The sequence below is a fragment of the Amphiprion ocellaris genome, chromosome 23 (assembly GCF_022539595.1).
Source record: "Amphiprion ocellaris isolate individual 3 ecotype Okinawa chromosome 23, ASM2253959v1, whole genome shotgun sequence".
Lineage (NCBI taxonomy): Eukaryota > Metazoa > Chordata > Actinopteri > Pomacentridae > Amphiprion > Amphiprion ocellaris.
In genome coordinates, this window is record NC_072788.1 from 14,929,472 (window position 1) to 14,950,713 (window position 21,242).

Below are 21,242 nucleotides of genomic sequence, written 5' to 3' on the forward strand. Positions count from 1 at the left end.
TAAAACACACTGCCACTGTTCTTATAGCTCATGAAAGGTTAGATTTTACTGAACATCTTCAGTATGCCTATGTTTTGCGAACAGTTCAACCAAAAAGTGGCACTCCCTTCTCAGAATCTTCACTACATCCACCCTGTTTTTTATGGAGCGTTGGCCTATTTGGCACACCAGATTGGAAAATGGTCACACCTACAACTATCAACTTGTGTAGTATCTGTTGCACACTATGACACAGTTGTAACACCAGAAATCATAAAAAAGAGGCTGAATTTATTTGATTACTGTGACTCTACTTATTACTTATGTTTTTAATTAGTTTCCATACTTGTCTCCTATCTGCTTTGTGTAAGCACAGACTGCAGTTCATCCCAGTTCAGACAAAAAGTTCATGAATTTTTGTCATGTGACTGCTCATCAAAGCTGAGTCACTAATAGCTTCATGGTTATGCCGAGAAGTACAAAGTTCATTGTAAAGAATAAAGGGATTTCAGGAAATATCACAGTTTAAAGCTTAGATTTCCAGATGGAACTGCATTTCACCCTTAACTAGTTCAAGGATTGTCGTTCTTTACATTTCTAGCTCTGGTAAAGGGTGTAAATTTGGTGATTTTTTTAAAGATAACATGCCTTTCAAACCCAAAACACAGGTTTTCGGGGTTCAGACTTGGCGAATGTTAAATATAACAAAACGATTTTAGATATCACTTGCGACTAGATGCAAGCAGAGCCAGTTTTGATTAGGTAAGCAACAGAGGAGCAGGAATAGCTTGAAAACAACACTTCAAAGGGACGTGAAAATTTTTTTAAAAAGTTAGAATCATTGAAACTCAACAAAATCAATGGACACAGAAATATTAACATAGTTACCAAACAGTTAATAGTTAATGGACCAAATGTACAAGTAGCTTAGTTATTCCAGAGTTCAACGTGAAAGAGTGGATTAAAGCACGTATTGGTTACAGTTACATCATCGAATCAGAGCTGTTTACAAGTCGCTGACTGGTCGAATGATGGCCTCATTCATTGGGTTTATATTGATCTCTGTCCCAAGTTTTCTCCTTGTTTTCTGGAGCTCTTGTGCCATTTCACCCTCAGAAGAAAAGAGGAGCACAACAGAGGCAGGCAAGGAGCTGCTGAAAGATAAACTGAAGTGTGTTGGCGCCGACATTACAGCGGTCGACCCAACAAAGTTCACACAAACTGGTCAAATACTGCAGGCAGCCGTCAGACACAAAGACAGACAGACGTGAACCGTGGAGAAGAGTGTGTTATTATGTGTTAAACAAGACGGCTCTCTGTTCAGAACCTGATCTGACCTGTCAAATAAACATCCTACTGGAAGACACTGATTTTAGTGGGAGCTGTGGTCAAACTCTGGTGATATTTAGGGGTGAATCCTGAGTGCAGATATTCATTTAAATCACCGCTCTCAGCACTGGCAAAAGCAGAAGGAAAACAATCTTTTCTTTGGAGCTTTCACTTTTTCCCAAAAAATGTCAATGTCAGTTTAAACCGGCATTTTGCTCGTTCCTCAAACAGTTTAACGAATATACAGAAAAAACAAGAGCAAGTGAAACTGGAAAGACTGGAGATGTCATTCTCACATACGCACAATTCTACATGATGGATCCCAGCTGTCACTCAGTTCTCAAAGGGGAAGGCCACACTTTCTAGTCACCATTATATATAAATATATACACTACCGTTCAAAAGTTTGGGGTCACTTAGAAATGTCCTTATTTTTGAAAGAAAAGCAGTTTTTTTAGTGAAGATAACATTGAATGAATCAGAAATACAGTCTAGACATTGTTCATGTGGTAAATGACTATTCTACTGGAAACGGCTGATTTTTAATGGAATATCTACATAGGAGTACAGAGGAACATTTCCTGCAAACTTTTTTCCAAGAGCTAGAAAGGGCAGATGAGATCAGCTGGCTGCCATGTTTGGCCTCAAAATGTGAAAACCTCCCTTTGCAAATGCTTGCACAACAACATACACAGGCGCATTTATACTCGGTGACGCAAGAGATCCACTATGTAATTGCCAAGTTAGCGGAATCATTCAGAATAAACATTGCAGTCTCTGCTTGGAGGTGTTTGCACCAAAGGAAGGAGGCATCCAACAAGCATGGACCAAATTTGGGAATATGAGGAGGAAATTTGCTAGAGGAGGTTTGAAAAAAATAAATACACCAGCAGTCAAAAGTTTGGTCACACTTTCAATGGTTTTTATTTAATAATTTTCTACATTGTAGATTAATTCTGAAGACATCAAAACTATAAAAGGATACATATGGAATTACGTTGTAAACAAAAAAAGTGTTAATCTTCAGTATTAATCTACAATGCAGAAAATAATACAAATAAATAAAAAGCACTGAATGACAAGGTGTGTCCAAACTTTTGACTCGTGGTGTAGATAAATGGCATCAGTGGAAAGATTTCAGGCTCTACGCTGATGGCATCATTTGCTAACTTTCTACCAATTGTACAAAATGTTTTTTCGGTATCTGTCAAGATATCTGAGAACACAACCACTCCGGAGGCAAAAATGAAATCTCCACTTTCTTGTTTTTGACACACTGACCTACATTTTTCGGACTTTTTTTTGCTCCACTTACACAAATGCCTCAAAGCTAAATGTGCTTAGTTTTGACAAGTCGTCTGGTTGCCCAACTCCGGTTTGTTTTTAAGCTTCTTGCTCGAATTGATTGGACAGATGTTGTCAGGCAGCTTTTGTAGAAGTTTTATCTCTGTTTTGCTGTTGTTGAGGGGAAAAAGTGGGTGAGAGGTCAGCTGTTTCCCATCAACACTGATGACACGCTTGTTTATGGGGGTGTTTTTGTGTTTATGTGCGTCTGAGTTTGACATATTTGTGATTGCCCTCAATATTCCGCCTGCCGAGTCTCATCTGTTAATTTTGCAGGCTCCTTACTTGGAAATATGGCTATAACTAGATTCAGTGACAGTCAAAGCAGATGTCACCAGACGCCGGCCATGCTGCAGGGAGGCCAAAGGCTTTTTAAGGTGTACCCTTTCAAAAACATGCGCTGGAGATTCTCCCTGGGGTCCGTCTGTTCCTACAGATGGCAGAACGCAGGGTCATAACTCTGTCATGTTTTCCAACGGGCTCATAGTTAACTCAGCAAGTTTACACACACACACATAGGCCTACACATTTTGTATACTCAGCTTACAGTCAGCTGAGCAGCCCCCACAGCTCCGTGCTTTTGGACAATGTGTCCTTCGGTGTTTATCTGCAGACTGTCAATCAGCAGAGAAGAGTAGGAGGACAGACATATGTTGTTGCCACAATGTTGTGAGGTGGCAAAAGATCATCTGGTTCCTAAAACAAGTGTGTTTACCAGAGGACGGATTTAGAGGTGTGTTTAATCAGGGCTGCATGAGAATTAGTCCGTTGTGTGTTGTGGGTTCATTGTGCTTGTGCATACAGTACATAAATGGTGTCATAAGTGAATCTGCGTGCATCGTCTCTCATTTCCTGTGTTTGGTGGAGGGAGTAGCAGCTGCAGCTCCCCCTCACTGCTGCTGTCAGCTCAAGGAGAAAACCCCATGCAGCTTAGATCCTAACGTTCCCCTCTTTCTTTCTTTCTCACAGCCTCCATTTGCCTTCGTATGAACCTCAAACTCCTCTAGCGCCGCTACTAACAGTCTCTTTTTGTTTGCATACACTATTCATTCAGTATCAGTGCAGATACATGCATGTCTCTTCATGTACGTCTGTGTTTGCTCCCCGCAGTGGCAGCTGAGAGTTATTTAACGTGATGAAATTAATCCCACAGAGTCAAGCAGGACTCTTACTTAATGGCACCCTATTGGCCTGAACCCGCTGGCCTGTTGTACTCAGCAGCACAGATCAAACCCATTATCTTGCGTATGTCAGCATCAAGTTGAACTGAGTTGAGCAGCATTTCCAAATACTTTTTTACCCCTATGTAGATATTCCATTAAAAATCAGCGGTTTCCAGCTATAACAGTCATTTACCACATTAACAATGTCTAGACTGTATTTCTGATTCCTTTAATGTAATCTCCATTTAAAAAACTGCTTTTCTTTCAAAAATAAGGACATTTCTAAGAGACACCAACCGTTTGAACAGACCCTGACATTCAATTAACAAAAATCAGCCCATCTACAAACTTTAAATTACTGTTCAGAATGTAACAAATACATATATTGCACTAGATAAAAGTGCACGTGTATTAAAACTCGCTGATGCAATATACTGCCAAGAATGTACCATATCATCACAGTACTTCCAAAGAAAACAGAACTACTAGCAGGCATGATATGAGGTGCAAGAGATAATGCGATAACGCAGTGATGCAGTAGCAGAACCAAAGGTCGCCATGTTAGACGTTAAGACACGTCGCAATGTGGTTTGAATGTGCAGCTTTTAATCTCTCTCTACACGCTGACCTGAAAACTTTGACTTTATCATCGACAGTAACCGATTTCATAACTTCTCCTTCCATTCTTGAGCAACAGTTGGAGCACCGCTACTACAAACAAAGCAGGGACAGCTCAGAGAGAGCAATAAAGTATTTAACGCGTAAAACAATAAATACAGGTTCAGTAGAGTTTACCTTACTGATCAACATGGTCTATTTATTCCTTCAGCTCTTTCAGATCAGTTGGTAAAGACTCTCTTTATGCCACTGCACGTTATATTTCCATCTTAACACAGACCACACGGGTTTAACCCTCCTGTTGTCCTCATTTACGGGCACAAAAAAATATTGTTTCCTTGTCTGGAAAAAAATCCCCAAATTCAGCAAAAAAAAAAAATCCACAAATTTCTGAAAATTTGCAAAACCTTCAGGAAGAAAATTCCAATAATTCCTGAAAAGTTTCCCGTAAACACTTTTTTTTTTTTTTTTAAATCCCCCTAATTTGGCAAAAAATTCTTGTAAATATTTTCAAAAAATGAGAAAAAAATCTTCCAAAAAAAATCTTAAAAATATCTAAAGTGATTACATATATATCAGTAAATCTTCTAATATTTTCTTCAAGAACATTCACAAAAAATCAACCAAAATCCAGCAAAATTTGCTGGATTTTGGCTGATTTTTTTGTGAATGTTCTTAAGAAACATTTTTAACATTTCTTTTTTTCCACCAAAAAATGTTCAAAGATTTCCCAAAAATGTTGAAAATGTGGACATCAGAAGTTTTACTATGAAAATATATTTTTTCCACATTTTCAAACTTTAAATTGGGTCAATTTTGACCCGCAGGACGACACGAGAGTTAATGTGTGCTTGAGTTCGAGAAGCAGCTGAAGTTTCATTGCGAGGACGACACAAGGCAAGATTCTGTTCTGCTGGAATTCACTGAGGACTGAACGGGCGTAAGGAGGCCAGTATCTCAAACTAGAAGAGGAATGTAGAAGGCAGGGGTGGGAGGCCCAGTGAGGTGGGCTGCAGGGAAGCTTCTATACATCAGACACTCAATCTCATGGATAGTAGAGGGTTTCAGGAAAGAGAAGAACCTCATATAGGCTGCAGAAAAAGTGCACAGAGGGGCTCTGATGTTTGAGCATTCATGACTGATGATGTGTCCAAGTCACAGCATGTAATAAAAGACTGGTGCAACACACAAAATAAGATGATATTAGCAGCCTTAAAGCCATTAAAGTGAGAATATTAGGAAAAAATACACCTAATTAGAGCAAACTAAGCCCTAATCCTGCGTTTTTCTGTTTCCATTCAGTGCTGCTCACATGGGTGAACTGCTCCAGCGTGAGGTGGGCCACCAGAGTGCAGGACATCTTCACCGCCGGCAAGCTGCTGGCCCTCGCCCTCATCATCATCATGGGCATCGTGCAGATCTGCAAGGGTAAGCTGACCACCGCCATCTGTGCATCCCCAGAATACATAGCGAGTATCCCACCTGGTGTTTTCTCTGTCTGTGTGTGAAAAAGCAGAATCACACACACACAGTCGCAGTCAGCGGGGACATGTTCAATGATTCGGGACTGTTTAGGATCCACATGGACGCCACAGGGGTCAGCGGGTTTCTGGGGCCCTTTATTGGTTAAAACTCACATCGCTAATATCAGCACACCTGTGGGGGTTTGCAGCGCAAACACAACAGAGGGTCAGTTATTATAGGGGCCACAAAGGAGCAACAAAATGGGGATTTCTGTGCAAGTGTTTGAAGATAATGAAGAGTCAGATTTGATGGGAGATTTGAGGTCGTAAATGAGGGACAGTATGTAGGAGAGATGAAGGGATTTGGTGAAAAATGCAAAGGCAGATGAGGAAAAAAACAGATTTATGAAGGAGTTTTTGGGTATTTCTCCGGGGGATTTCGCAAATAAGTCACTAGCCAGGTATTCAGCAGAATGTCTTGCATAACTTGTTTCACACACGCTGATTTCATTAGATGATAGCTTTCAGATGGGTTTCCTCACAGCGAGTCCCAGACTTCGGTTTGTTTACCCCTTCAGCAAAACAGCAAACCAGAGATAAATAACCACGAGCACTTGACCGCAGAAAGTCGTGTAAGTTTAACGAAGGAACACAGACGAACAAAAAAGAGAGAGACTGAAAACTTGTGGACAAAAAAACATGACAAAATCATGCAAAACAAATCATGATTGCTGAAGATTTTGCCTCTTTTTTTTTTTTTGCGTTATCCCCCTGTAGGAGAGTACTACTGGCTGGAGCCTGCCAATGCATTTGAGCCCTTCCAGGACTATGATGTGGGTTTGATAGCTTTAGCTTTCCTACAAGGCTCCTTCGCCTACGGAGGCTGGAACTTCCTCAACTACGTCACAGAGGAGCTGGTGGATCCTTATGTGTAAGACACTTCACTTTCATATACCTGTAAACATTCATTTGCTGTGTTTATAACCCTCCTCTAACATATGACCATAGAAATTTACAAACAGCCAGTAGCTGTTTCAGTGATTAGCAGTCACATGCCAACTAGGCTTCCCAGCTTAATCCTTGATCCTTCTTGTTAGAGCTTTCAGGAATTAATTTCGCTGTCATTCCCACTGTCTGATCTCGAACAATATCTCAGTGTATAAAATGGTTTATTTCTTCATTTCCCGTGCCTTCTATCTTTTTAAACAATTCTGTATTTTTAATAACTTTTTATCTATTAATATCCCACCCCTAAGATACCATTTTTAATTTCCTACTTTAAATCCCTATCTCCCTTTCTTGAGCTTTTCTCCCCCCACTGTGTCAACTAAATACTGTGCTGTGATGTCTCCAGGAACCTTCCTCGTGCCATCTTCATCTCCATCCCCCTCGTGACCTTCGTTTACGTCTTCGCCAACATCGCCTACGTCACAGCCATGAGTCCTCCGGAGCTGCTTGCCTCCAATGCTGTTGCCGTGGTGAGTGCCCCATGGCTTCATTCAACAGCACATTTCGAAATGTTTAAATGACTGTCGCCCTCTAGTGGTCCTTGTTGGTCAATGCACAAGTTAAGATGACTACTTGTGCTTGTTTACACCTTTTTGTACTTCATCTTAAAAGTGGGCAGGATCAAGCAGACGTCTAATCATGTAAATGTGTCCCTCGCTTTCATTAAACCTCTAATCTCCATCCCTTCATTCCTCCATCGCAGACGTTTGGTGAGAAGCTGTTGGGAGTCATGTCGTGGATCATGCCCATCTCTGTGGCTCTGTCCACCTTCGGAGGTGTCAACGGTTCCCTCTTCACGTCTTCTCGGTTAGTTGGTTTAATATCATGCAGTCATGTAACTAGGACTCTCATTTTATTGGTCTATGGGGGAAAAATAACACGATGTGACTCTTAGACATGCAAAAAATATCTGAAGCTTTTTCCCTGAATATATCACAAATTATGAACCAGGATATTTCATGCCCTGCCTCTAACATCCCACTTTTTGCATGATTTGTCTCTAGTCTTTTAAATAAACCCCTAAAATTAGCAACAGCTAGATAAAAGATTAGTTTATGACTTATCTCTGAGTCTGAATAAAACATGACATGGGACAGGCAGGAGTCTTGCATGAGTGGTTTTGCACTGAGTTGCACAGTTTGCTTAATTTATGCTGTATTATGAAGTGCTTCTCTTTTCCTTAGTGCTCTAAATTCAGATTTTCACCCTCTCTGTTATCTTAACCTTCAACCCTTCTCAAGTCTTTCATTAGTCTGCCAAGGAACGCATTGTGTGACGACCGGCGTACATTTGTCTGTCTGTCTGCAGCAGTACTCAAAAAAGGACTAACAGATTTGGATGAATTTTTCAGGGAATCTCAGAAATGACACAAGGACCAAGTGATTAGATTTGGCCATGATGCAGCTTATTGTCTGGATCCACGGATCTGTTAAAGATTTCTGTATCATTGCGAGATAGCGGCACGGCTTCACTGTAACTATGACAAGTGAACACTACATCAGCTGCCTGCTGACGATCACATGATTGCGATCCTACTATAAGTTGACCGTTGTGGACTTATTGGGACTTTTCCGTCAGAAATCATACAAGGAACAATTAATTTGGGGGGGTGGGGGGGGGTGTTCTGAGTCCCATCAACTCCCATCGCCTGCTACACATTTAGGTTACACAATTCGGTATCTGTACATAACGTACACATGCATAACACATGCCTGTGCTCAGTGCAAGGTCATTTATTAATAAAGATTTCATCCGACGGAAATACTACAAAGACTGAGCAGCCTTGGCAGAGTATTGTGCTCTCCAAGTGCTTTTCTTGTTTTAACAAGTTTTCATTCTGGTTTGTGGATGGTCTGACTTCTCTTTATGTGTTAATGAAATGATTTGTTCATTGCAACCCTGCAGACTGTTCTTTGCCGGAGCCAGAGAGGGCCACCTCCCCAGTCTGCTGGCCATGATCCATGTAAAACGCTGCACCCCTATCCCTGCTCTGCTCTTCACTGTGAGTTCTACATTGATATACAGCACAGCGGTTAAACAGAACAATTAAAAGCTGCAGATAACCACCGTCTCTGACTAATTCTGTCTGCTTCCTCAGTGTCTGTCCACCCTGCTGATGCTGTGCACCAGCGACATGTACACGCTCATCAACTACGTGGGCTTCATCAACTACCTCTTCTATGGAGTGACTGTCGCCGGGCAGATCGTCCTGCGATTTAAACAGCCCAACATCCACCGGCCAATCAAGGTGCAATCGTGTGGTTTTCTGTCATTTTTGATTTGTATATAGTAAATTTTCCACTTATGAAAGAGGATATACTCGATTAAAACAAGAATACATAACCTACTAGATGCAGTTATGTCCATAATAAGCACTGCATTGCACATCTGAAGGCAAATGTGTTTAAGGTGAGATGCTACTGGTAAAACAGTCAGTTTTGCAATTTTTTATATTTTGCTTTTTCAGAGTAGTAAAAAGAAAGCATCCAAAATACACATTTAGGTGTTTGTTTTGCTACACTTTGTCTATTTGTATGAGTAAGTTTCAATTATAATATATATTGTTACAGCACTTAAAAGTATAATATATATTGTTAAAGCTGGCTTTCTCCAAATACAGCTGGCTTACATTTCTCTGAGCCAGACATCTCATTCAAAATCTGATTTACAGAACATTACAATCACAAAAACGTGGCAAAAAATTCTAAATTTTTCATGATGTTGATGGTATTTTCTGATTTATGGAGTGATTAAGACAGATACCAAAAATCATTTCTGTAAAACCTTTGACTCTGTTTTATTTTGAAGCTAGATTTATGCAGTGTTTAGATTTCTGTTGTGGGAATTTATGCAAATGAAAGGTTTGCAATTCAAAAAATAATTGTCTTATTGTAAGGAAACGTTTTTATAGTGCAATATAGTATATACATTTTTTTTACTGTATTGACCTGTAATGTCTGCCTTTAAATGGATACTGGTGTAAAAGTTTATGAAGGCAGTTTTGAAAGTGACTGATAATGTGCACTAATTCTGAATTCAAGCAGTGAAAGGACGATTGTATTATCAGTTAGTGGGTGCACAGTCAAGAATAAGATATTAGTGGTAGATTAACAACAGTGACAAGCTAATAACATTTTTTAAAAATGATGTACGTTTCAGTTCATTAAATATATGTCAAAATCGCCCAATTTCTGTCAAAGCTACTGTTATATTTCAGTAAATCTGCATGATTCAAAGGGGGATAAAAGGATCTTTTGCGCAAGTATGATAAGTTTATTTCCTTCTTCCAGGTAAGCCTTATATGGCCGGTCATTTACCTCATCTTCTGGGCCTTCCTCCTCATCTTCTCTCTCTACTCTGAGCCGGTGGTGTGTGGCATCGGCCTCGCCATCATGCTGACTGGTGTCCCCGTCTATTTCCTGGGAGTCTACTGGGACAACAAGCCCCAGTGCTTCGACGCCTTTGTTGGTAAGTTTGCTTATCGGGGGCAACTTTTCTCTGTCAGGGGTTAAACATTGCACATTTTTAGCACCACAAATGCAATATAGCTCATTAGGAAAGTCTAGGCAATAGACTAATACAATACAGATGTCACATGGTGCAGCTTTTCTTATTGGTAATCATGCATTATTTAATTAGCCAGGTGAGCTGCGACCCCATTTTCCCTGAATGTACAGACACAAGCATGTTCTCAATCTTGTTTTGTCAAGAAAAAAATCCTAAAATGCCAAAGCAGCTTTTTGATCCAGTGCTTCATTTTAAAAGTAATAAGACAACAGGATAATAAAAGTATCCAAGAGATATCAGCCCTGAAACTTCCCCAGCTGATTATTTGCATTAAGAAAATATTTTTTTGTATTACAAGTTTTCTGAAATGTCATGTTTAAATATACAAATGAGGCATTAGTGGCTCAAATATGCAGTAATTTGCATTAATCTCAAGAACAGAAATCTGAACACTGGATGAAGCAAATACTGTCAACATTCAGAAAATGGGTTTAGGAATACAATTTTACATCAGTCAGGCTACAAATGTGTCTGCAAAAACCTTCAGAATATAGATATGGGTGTGAATGTACAGTTTGCTTTATATAAATACCAACTTCTGCACAATTTAGAATCCCTTATTTTAAAGGTTGAACGCTAAAGATCTCCTTCCAGATTCAGTGTGTCGCCAAATGAGTAAAAAAACTTCATAAGAAATCTGATAATACGGTTGTATGATCATTATGTGTGAGCATGATTAGCTAAAGGTTCGCAAGTAAATCGGTGCATTTATTCTTGACAAAGCTGATCTTAAAGATGCCAAATGAATGTCAGTGTGAGCTGACAATGAAGTGGAGATTACTGTCAGAAAGTCATTTTAAGAAAATTACCTTTAAAGATTGAATTACAATTGATGTAAATAGATGAGATGTAGTAAAAAAAAATTGCTTCAATGTATATTATGGACATTTTTTTTCTATTTGTCTCAAAGAAAACATGTTATTGAAGAAAAATAGCACAAAGTGTCTGTAGTCCTTTTTTTAAAATGCAAAGTTGCATAAAAATAGGGTGACAAGCATAAAACACAATCTGACTAAATTGAAGTAGATTTTTTTTTGTTTCATTTTGTCGTATAAGATTTTCACCTGAATCTACCCTGACTCTTTCTGTGTTTCTCTTCCTCCAGATAAAATGACCTACTTGGGTCAGAAGTTCTGCGTGGTCGTTTATCCAGCTGAAAGCAGCAGCAGCGGGAGCGGAGAGGAAGGAGAGGAAATGAAGGAGGCCATGTCTCCCCTGTCGAAAGACGACGGAGACAACCACAAGTCAGCAGACTGCTAAAGCGCACCTTTTTTAATTCTCACCTGCCCCCAAAATAGACGCCGGTGGGTGTGCACACCAACACACCACAGTTTAGAGTGGACTTACTGATCAACACATGTGCCCCCACGCTTTGTCTTGGAGATTTTTAGTTGGTTTTTAGAATCAATCAATATTTTCTGTGCCAAATATAGTAAGAAGCGTTTCAAGTAATATGACCCCCATCTTTTCTGTCTGGGGTCCTGCAAAAGTGCAATACAGAAAGGTTAGCACCTTCCAGCTCCTCCATACATGACATTTAGCCATTTATTTCAGCATCATCATCCTGCTTTACATCCTCCCTCTTCCATTTCCACACACTAACTGCAAACTCCCCCATCAGAGCGCCTTTTTTTAAAAGTATTTTTTGCAATTTTTATTATCAACAGACTCTTCCTGTACTGTGATGGCTACAGAAACTCTTGTTTTGTTCTTCTTCAGTTAATTTTGCTTTGTCATTCTTTCAACACACCAAAGCTGCATTTTGATTGTCAAAGCAAGAAAATCAGATTCAGATCAAGTCATTTCATGCCTTGAAGTCGTACACTAATACTGTGTTTTGTTTTTCAAGGTGACTGTAATTCTGAAATGTTTTTTTTTGTAATTGTGATAATTGCGTATATCATTTGTTGGGTTTTTTTTTAGTTTAAATATGTTAATTCTAGTGTTGTTGATAGTCTTTTTTTCTAACATCATATTCATCTGGGCCTATTTTTTACTGCGGATGTGTAACACCTGAAAGCTGATGTGAGATGTGTACTTTGTATTGGTAAATGTGCTTGTAAATGGTGCAGTTTTTGTTTTGCTTTTTTTTAAATTGCCTTAATCAGGATACATTCTGTGCTTTAGTGCCATTACAGATGTGCTTTGACAGATGTGGAGAGTTGGTCAATCCTTATACTTTGGGGTAGTTTTTCATTTTTATCAAAAAAAATGTCAAAAAATAAAATAAAAAAGTGACACTACACAAATAATTAACCCGTTAACATGGCAAGTCACGACACTTTTTAACCACCACATTTGTTTTATTTGTGCAAATCCCGACACCGACACGTGAATGCCTGTGTGAGAAGCAGTTTTTTTTTTCTTAAAAAAGGCATTGATTGTCTTTCATGTCTTACGGTGAAAATATTTTTGTAGTTTACCATCTAAATCATTTTTTGTGCTTTATTTAGCACGTAAATGAGAGCTTTACATAAAAGGACTGTTTTTTTGATCTATACAATTAGCTAGAAGACATTAATGCAATATTACTGCAGGCACCAGCAAAAAAAAAAACTGAACACGCACCCATGAATGAACTCATTACGTCTGTAATGCAACAGCAATGCATCAATACTCATGCTGTGTATTCTAGCAACAACACTCCACATAAACACACTATGTATGCTTCAGTTTTTCTGTAATCTCTTAGTGTCTCAGGGCATCCCCACTGCCTTCTCCTTATATACACTGCCTAAAAGCTCCAGACCGTGAAAACTCCACACATCCGACCGATTGCCTCTTTGAAATCCAGTTTATTTGTGCTAAATGTCTGTACTGGTGCTCTTAGATATTTATTCCTCAGGAGTCTCAGTCTTACAAGAGGATGACAGGAGTTAAAGGATTTACAAAAAAAAAAGAAAAATCAAATTATTGACATAGTTGGGCCAGTATTGTGTAGATTGCTTTTGTTGAACTGTAAGGGGAACAGGGTGTCTTGGATGTCTTGACAAGTACAATGATGTGTTTTTGTGCCCGTTATTGTGCATTTACAGTGTACACCAATGTCATGACAGTCTGTATATTGTCTCTTAGTAAATAAAAACCACTAACTAATGTTTGAATTTGTAATCCAAGGCCTCATTTATACAAAAAAAGTTTCCTCTATTGTCTAAAGTGCGGTAATTTCAAAGAATGCCAGGTTCCATCAGTGATAATAACAAAATAAGACATTTTCAACACTCTTAACCCTCCTATCTTCTTCATTTACGGGCACCGAAAAATATTGTTTCCTTGTCTGAAAAAAATCTAACCATTCAGCAAAAACGTTGCCCAAATTTCTGAAAATTTGCAAAACCTTAAAGAAGAAAATACCAATAATTCCTTGAAAAATTCCCTTAAAAGTTTTATTTTAACCCTTTGATGCATAGACAGAGAAATGAACACAGACAGTTCAGCTTCACCCATGCCAGGGCTGGCCTGGCTCTCAGCAGCCTGGAAAACGCCACTCATGACTGGATCTCCCGGACCGGCAGGAGCTCCATGCCTGGCTCTCCGTGACAGCCCATGTTGTGCGCTCCAGCCAGGCCTGACCCAGCCCTGGCTCTACCCAGCTCTCCGTTCAACCCTGCTTACCCACAACTAAGCCCCCCCACCACCAGCCATGCAGAGAGTAGAAGCAGAGCCGGCATCCCAACTGACTTTTTGTGCCCGTTACCCGGGGTACCAGGAGTATCCTTCGCGCCCCTGGTACCCCCAGAGCATTCTCCGTGCCCTTGGTACCCCTGCAGCCCTCCATGCCGCTGGTGTCCCGAGTCAGTCTTAGTTCCCTAAGTCACTCTCCGTGCCCCTGGTATATATACCTCTGTCTCTTCACAGTGCCAGACTAGAGTCAAGCTCAACAGGGTCTTCTTTCCCCGCTGATTCTGCCAAGCCCGTTCCCTTGGCTGTGGTTTCGCTAGATAGTAGGTAGGGACAGTGGGAATCTCGTTCATCCATTCATGCGCATCACTAATTAGATGATGAGACATTTGGCTACCTTAAGAGAGTCATAGTTACTCCCGCCGTTTACCCGCGCTTCATTGAATTTCTTCACTTTGACATTCAGAGCACTGGGCAGAAATCACATCGCGTCAACACCCCCCGTGGGCCTTTGCAATGCTTTGTTTTAATTAAACAGTCGGATTCCCCTGGTCCGCATGCAACTGCTTCCTGGCGCTGGAAGTATATTTTTATCAGGCTGGGTTACTATTTCAGCCTAAAAGAACAGGATCCTGAGTGCTTAGATGTGACATTGAATTTGCTACCTCCCCTTGTTTAAAAATTTATCAGTATAACAGGAAAAATGCTACAAAGGACAATAACAGCATGGTGCCTCCACTGTGGAAACTACTTAGCTCACAATTCTGAGCTGCAATTGTATTTCCCCAGAAAACTAGTAAAAAAAAAACATATAGAATGTTAATAATGTCAAATAATAAGAACTATGCAGGACAATCAGATAACTTATATAACAATAACACATTTAATAATTAACAAAACAAACTTTACCTTTAACAAAAGCAACTTAACTAACTGGGTCAACAGTCACAGTTTACTGGTTCAATGTTCAGGTTTGTGTGTGTGTGTGTGTGTGTGTGTGTGTTAAATGTTACCAAGCGCTTGGATTTGGTTTATTGTTGGGTCACAAATAAACAAATACTCCTCCCATCCTTTGGCAAAGCAAACAATTCTCTTTGTGCCTCTAAGAAAAGGGCTCCTTTTACTCACAACTGCAGGAGGTAGATACAAAGCAGGTCCGACAAGTGGACGATGAAGATGCCGCAGCAGCAGCAGGCGAGATAGAACAGATGTCGACGGTGTGTCCATCCAAGTCCAGCGGCGTTGTCCCTCGTCGCAGCAGCAGCAACGACCTAGCTGCATGCACGGTCTTCCAGCGAAGTCCTCCAGCTTTTCCGAATACTGCCCTGTGAAAGCGACGGCCAGTGTTGATAAACAACTGTCTCTGATAACAACGTGCTAAAATGTACAAGTTCTGTGCTCACGACTAGCCTAGCTGCATCTCACATTGAACGTCGGCATAGGGAGACGCTAAACTGCAGGTTTCACACGTCAGAAGTCTGCTAAACACTAGTTGTGCCCATACTTAACATAAGCAGGTCTACAACTTCAGTCATATCGACATTAAACCCGTTTTCTCTGCTCGTCGGCTGCTGCTCTCCTCAACCTCGTGTGCGTTCGTCTTTTCCAAAAAAAACGTTGCTCTCCCCTCGCGCCGTTTTTTTAATTTCCTGCACGCACCAAAAAAGTGAGTTCTGATTGGCTAAGAGTGTAGCTTTACCGAAAACCTTATTGGCTGAGTAAACAGAATATTATACATGAAAAGACTCATGGTTAACGTAGAATTTTGTCGTTCTATGACTCTATGTGATCTTTTGCAGTGAGTGGGACCAAACAGAATATATTCAACATGTTTATTTGCAATTTTGTCACATCACTTGAGCGCAAATTGTCATCTTAATCTTTGCACAAATCACAGGTGACCACTACATTTCTGTGCTCCTTGCACACAGGCCAGGTGCACTTGGAACAGTAGCTTGTAGTTTTTCTGTCTTTGGAATATGGGCAGATAGCGCACCTCTTTCTCTTCCTCTTCGTTTGGCCAAAAATATCTAAAACGATTCCATATATATCAGTGAAACTTCTAATACTTTCTTAAGAACATTCACAAAAATCAACGAAATTCACTGGATTTTGATTGATTTTTTTGTGTGAATGTTCTTAAGAAACATTTTTAACATTTCTTTTTTTCCACCAAAAAATGTTCAAAGATTTCCCAAAAATGTTGAAAATGTGCACATCAGAAGTTTTACTGAGAATTTTTTTTTTCCCCCACATTTTCAAACTTTAAAACGGGTCAATTTTGACCGCAGGATGACACGGGGGTTAATACACAGCATCCACTTTGTGGATCCCACCTTTCACATAAATGAGGCCTGAAAACTTTTCCACCTCAGAAATCAAATGCTGCAACTTCATGTGACACAACAATGTAAGCTGTGCAAGCTATAATGTTCAGTTTGAAGTTTAATCTGCAGTATTTACAGCTTAGAATATGTGTAAAGAAAGCACCACACTGCAGAGTTTTCTACTTTGTTGCTGCTCAGCATCCTGTACTAAGCTGCCAACTTCAACTCTTGCTCATATTCAGACTGAAACGGCCTCAGTGTGGTGGAAACTTTAGGTGTTTTTGGTGTGTATATGCAAATCTTTTCTTAGCAATACATTATCACATTAGGATACACTGTGATACAAATGTTATTTTTAAATCATTTTATGCACACATTGGTCTAATTTAATACTGTTTGCAGTCTACCCACAATAATTTCTCTCAAACTTGAGTCTATTTTTGTGTTTAAAATGTAAATGTATATATTGGTGGTGAGTGTGTGGCAAGAATAAAAACAACAAGTATTCATGTCTCCTTTGTTCAGCTGTAATGTGGAATTTTCAATTAAATTATCAGGAACACAACATGCATTTTGAACGTTAAGTTTATTCTACCGGCAAATTAATCCACAGCATAAATCAGTTTCACACATTTCTGAACACTGAGGGGGAGCAATATGGAGCTAAGAAAGTAAACACTGCTTCTTTAAACCATAAATAAGGACTAAAAACATCCATGTAAACTGAAGCCACTGTTCTTGCAATATCAGCACATATCATCCATAACACATTAAATAAACCGTCATCCCACCGATGCCCAGTAGGTGTAAAGCAAACCATGTGCTCCATGAATTAGATGGAAAGTTGTGTGAGGTTTTCCTGACACAAAAATCACAAAAGATTCTTTTCCCTTTCACTGGAGTAGTCTGACACCTTAGGAAATATAGATAGATGTACACTACCAGTTAAAAGTTTGGACACACCTTCTCATTCAATGCTTTTTATTTAATTATTTTCTACATTGTAGATTAATACTGAAGACATCAAAATTATAAAAGAATACATATGAAATTATGTCATAAACAAAAAAGTGTTAATCTTCAGTACTAATATAAAATGTAGAAATAATACAAATAAATAAAAAGCATTGAATGAGAAGGTGTGTCCAAACTTTTGACTGGTGGTGTATATACTGGATTTCTTATACAGGACTTAGACAAGAAGATCTGTATCACTCTTATTTATGTGTGTTAAACACAGCAACAAGTCTAAAGCCAGCGGTCTGTTCGATTGGCACAAAGACTGAAAAAACTCGACTGGCTTAGTCAAAAGGTAATAAAACAACATTACCACCGGAACAAAGATAAATAACCGCTGTGAAACTCTGAAAACACGAGAAAGGCTTGAACAGCGTACAAAAGCTTCTGCAGCAGCCAAATTAGCTCTGGGTTCTGAGCCGAAGCTGTTTATTTTTTTTACGATTTTGAATTATCTTTGCTGCTAGTGCAGCTGTAACATGTGGAGCGCCTCAACGCAGCAATATTACAGTAGGGGAGATGTTTGCAGCCGACACACTTTTTGGCTGAAGAGAAGTGGCTGCCAAAGTAGAACCCGGTCTGATTATTTCTACCAGTGGTTCTGTATCGCCTACAATCCCACCTGGTGATTCCACAACCGGTGGCTGTGTCTTCAGTGTACTTGCTTTGCGTAGGTATGGCAACAACTAAGGCATGTTTTGTAGTGACGGCTACAGTGCAGGTTCAGAGCAGAGGCTTCTGGGATGGTAGAGCGCGAGTCCTCCTCTCAGGGCGAGTACCAGGTGTAGAACAGAGCCTCCCTGGATTTTATAGTCCGCAGCCGTTTTCTCATCGTTCCTGAGGAAAAACAAAAGGCAAGATATCACATCAGCAGCTGCTCTAAAAAGACAACCTACAGTGTGTTGGGCCATCTGTCATGTTTATGTTTGAGTCATAAATTTGCATCTTTTCTCCTGTTCCATTGAGTTCAGCTGTCAGTCGGCTCAGTCTTCCATATAAACTGGCAGGTGAGCCTCTGTAAGAATATTACATCCAAGTTCTGGACTGGTCCAAGGCTGCATCATTTCAGGCAGTAAATTTGCAATACTTTCTCTAAATACTAAAGGAGACAACTGATTCATCCCCTCCCGCTGCTGTGTTTGGTGCTGGTTTACGTTTAAAATATACCGTATCTTGATCTAAGTACGATAAATACTGTTTGAGGCATATTTCTGGAGATTTTGTGGCATTTCTTGACATTAGTATCAAAATGGAAGTACAAATTGTCACTTCATAATATGTATGAACCTAGCTATTTGTTTGTCTTTTGCTTGTTTGCTTATGACTTTTAACTCCTCTGTAAGTTTATAAAATCACTGACTTGAATTCAGTGATACAGGTCTGATGGGTGGCTACTTAGGCCACTGATAGGAAGGCACTGTAATGTTTGCATTTTGTATAGCGCATGCCACAGCAATCTTCAATAAACAGATCTTGTTAAAAAAAAAAACACTAGCAAGTGACGGTGGTGATTTTGGTTATTTTTGACTATGATTGGGTTTGAAAATGACGCCTGAGTGCACTCTGTTATTATTACTCTCAAGTATGTCAAGTATTAAATTAATCACAGATTATTTTGATAATTGGTTAACTGGTTTGAGTAAAAAAAATAATAAAAAATAGATTTTGTAAGTCTAGCTTATCATATTTGCCTATTTCACTTTTTTTTAACTTCTATATAACAGTAAACTGTAAATGTCTGGGTTGTAAAGAAATCACAACATTTGAAGATGTCATTTTGGGCTCTGAGAAACACGTTTTTCCCCATTTTCTTACATTTACAGACTGAACAACTAATCAACTAATTGAGAAATTAATCAAGAGAATAATCAACAATGAAAATGACAGTCCAAATACTCTGTCACTTGATGTATATTGTTTAAGTTTGTGTGGTGGCTTATTGGCATTTTTTTACACAATTGTATTATGTGTATTATATTACATTTTACTACATTTACAGTTTCACCTGGATACAATACAGCTAGTGCTGAGCTAAACTAATTATCTTCCACTTTTCCCACCATGTCTGTAAATTTCATCTCAAGCAGATTTGTTTCTTGGGATGAATGATACACAAAAAAGCCAGACTTTTTGTAATTATTTTTAACAGGCATTGTGATATTTGAGAGTCACAACTGCAGTGGGATTGGTCATTTTGGGGTTTCTATATAAAATGATTTGTTGATTTCTACTACAGTCTGTACCAAACAAAAATGTTATCTTGCAGCTGGAGAATAAAATTTGCAGGCCAAGGCAATGCTATGTTTTGATACATTTTACGTTTATCAAAAAATTGCAGCTTGTTGGGGGTTGCGTATTGCATTTCAGCATACTGTGATAGTATTTCAACATATAGCTCAACCATATTTCTTTCTATTATATTAATTATATCAATCTCAAAAATAATATAATAAATGCATATTCTCATTTAAATAAAGACTAATTCATTCCCTACAGCAGATGGGTCCTATAGTTAAACACAGATGTGTTGCGTTCATGAGTATTTACTGCAGCAGGATTGTCTGTGTGATTTACTTAACCCTCGTGTCGTCCTGCAGGTCAAAATTGACCCGGTTTAAAGTTTGAAAATGTGGAAAAAAATATATTTTCACAGTGAAACTTCTGATGTCCACATTTTCAACATTTTTGGGAAATCTTTGAACATTTTTTGGTACAAAAAAAGAAATGTTAAAAATGTTTCTTAAGAATTTCCTTGCCAAATTTCGGGGATTTTTTTTTTTTTTTAAATAAAACTTTTAAGGGAAACTTTTAAGGAGTTATTCAAATTTTCTTCCTGAATGTTTTGCAAATTTTCAGAAAATTGTGGAATTTTTTTGCTGAATTTTTGGATTTTTTTCAGACAAGGAAACAATATTTTAAACAGGAGGGTTAAAAATAAACTACATGTTGTTGTTTTGGTAAAACAGCTGTCACAGAATAATATAAGAAGAATAAATTAATTGTCTATGTATGTTCTCTAAATTGAACAGATCTGCAGCTTGACCTTACATCTGTTTTCCACTGTAGATCAACCTCTGCTGTTGAGGAGGGATCCCCTCTTTCTCCTCCACTCTTTCTTTAATCCGCTCCACCTGGATGGAAATGACAAAAATTACTGTTCACTGCTCAAACACATTAAACTAAGTGTTTTCTGCAAACAGCACAAATGAAGATATGAAAAATCATCCTGTACCTTATCTGTGGGCTCTATATCAATCTCTATCTCCTTGCCAGTGAGTGTCTGTGATAAAAACATTTTAGAAGTTAATGTTAAGCAAATTATGAGACCACATAGACCAAATTACTCAGTCAGTCATAACCGCTATTAAGATGACTGGCTAATCGTAATGTTTGATATGCCTTACCTTCACTTTAATCAGCATCTTTGTTGATTTGTTTCTAGAAACTTCACTGGAGTGGGTTCAGCAATATGATAGTATGATAACTAAATCTATGATTCCACTGCCTACTGGATGAAAAATAATGTTTCAGTTGGATATTTTGGTGAGCAAACTCGACATTCCTCCTCTGTCAGAAATTCATTGGGGCGCTTCCTGTGTTTCTCACTGAATCCCACCGCCTCCTGGTTTCCGTGTCGTCTGTTCCGCTTCACTTAAACTCGGACTAGTTTACTTATTTAATAAACGAGAAAGTGCAGAATTTCGCCTAAATTATCTTACTTTAACGCAAATACAGCCCCCAACAAAAGAAAACCCAAATTTATTAGCTAAGTACCTAAAACAATCTTTACGACATCAGCGCAACGT

At 39.0% G+C, this 21,242-nt stretch overlaps 2 protein-coding genes and 1 long non-coding RNA gene across 3 annotated transcripts in view; 1 reads left to right on the forward strand and 2 right to left on the reverse strand.

Annotated features, from left to right (window-relative positions):
• slc7a8a (solute carrier family 7 member 8a) overlaps positions 1 to 13,575 on the forward strand; it is a 28,364-nt gene extending 14,789 nt beyond the window's left edge. Inside the window, exons 4-11 of the mRNA XM_023268633.3 lie at positions 5,736 to 5,861; positions 6,674 to 6,827; positions 7,251 to 7,374; positions 7,608 to 7,711; positions 8,810 to 8,906; positions 9,003 to 9,152; positions 10,195 to 10,372; positions 11,577 to 13,575. Coding sequence (XP_023124401.1) covers positions 5,736 to 5,861; positions 6,674 to 6,827; positions 7,251 to 7,374; positions 7,608 to 7,711; positions 8,810 to 8,906; positions 9,003 to 9,152; positions 10,195 to 10,372; positions 11,577 to 11,731 — 1,088 coding nt within the window. The 3' untranslated portion in view covers positions 11,732 to 13,575. The remainder of the gene's footprint in view (positions 1 to 5,735; positions 5,862 to 6,673; positions 6,828 to 7,250; positions 7,375 to 7,607; positions 7,712 to 8,809; positions 8,907 to 9,002; positions 9,153 to 10,194; positions 10,373 to 11,576) is intronic.
• A 905-nt stretch (positions 13,576 to 14,480) lies between these two features.
• LOC129348102 (uncharacterized) lies at positions 14,481 to 15,688 on the reverse strand. The gene is made up of 2 exons (XR_008600531.1): positions 15,518 to 15,688; positions 14,481 to 15,417 (listed from the first exon to the last, which is right to left on the reverse strand). It is a non-coding gene; the product is annotated as an uncharacterized LOC129348102 (long non-coding RNA).
• Positions 15,689 to 16,986: 1,298 nt separating this feature from the next.
• Positions 16,987 to 21,057, reverse strand: nedd8 (NEDD8 ubiquitin like modifier). The gene is made up of 4 exons (XM_023268660.3): positions 20,841 to 21,057; positions 20,669 to 20,716; positions 20,485 to 20,567; positions 16,987 to 18,273 (listed from the first exon to the last, which is right to left on the reverse strand). The coding sequence occupies exons 1-4, from the start codon at positions 20,856 to 20,858 to the stop codon at positions 18,147 to 18,149; spliced, it is 276 nt and encodes a 91-aa protein (XP_023124428.1). The 5' UTR covers positions 20,859 to 21,057; the 3' UTR covers positions 16,987 to 18,146.
• Between the last annotated feature and the right edge of the window lie 185 nt (positions 21,058 to 21,242).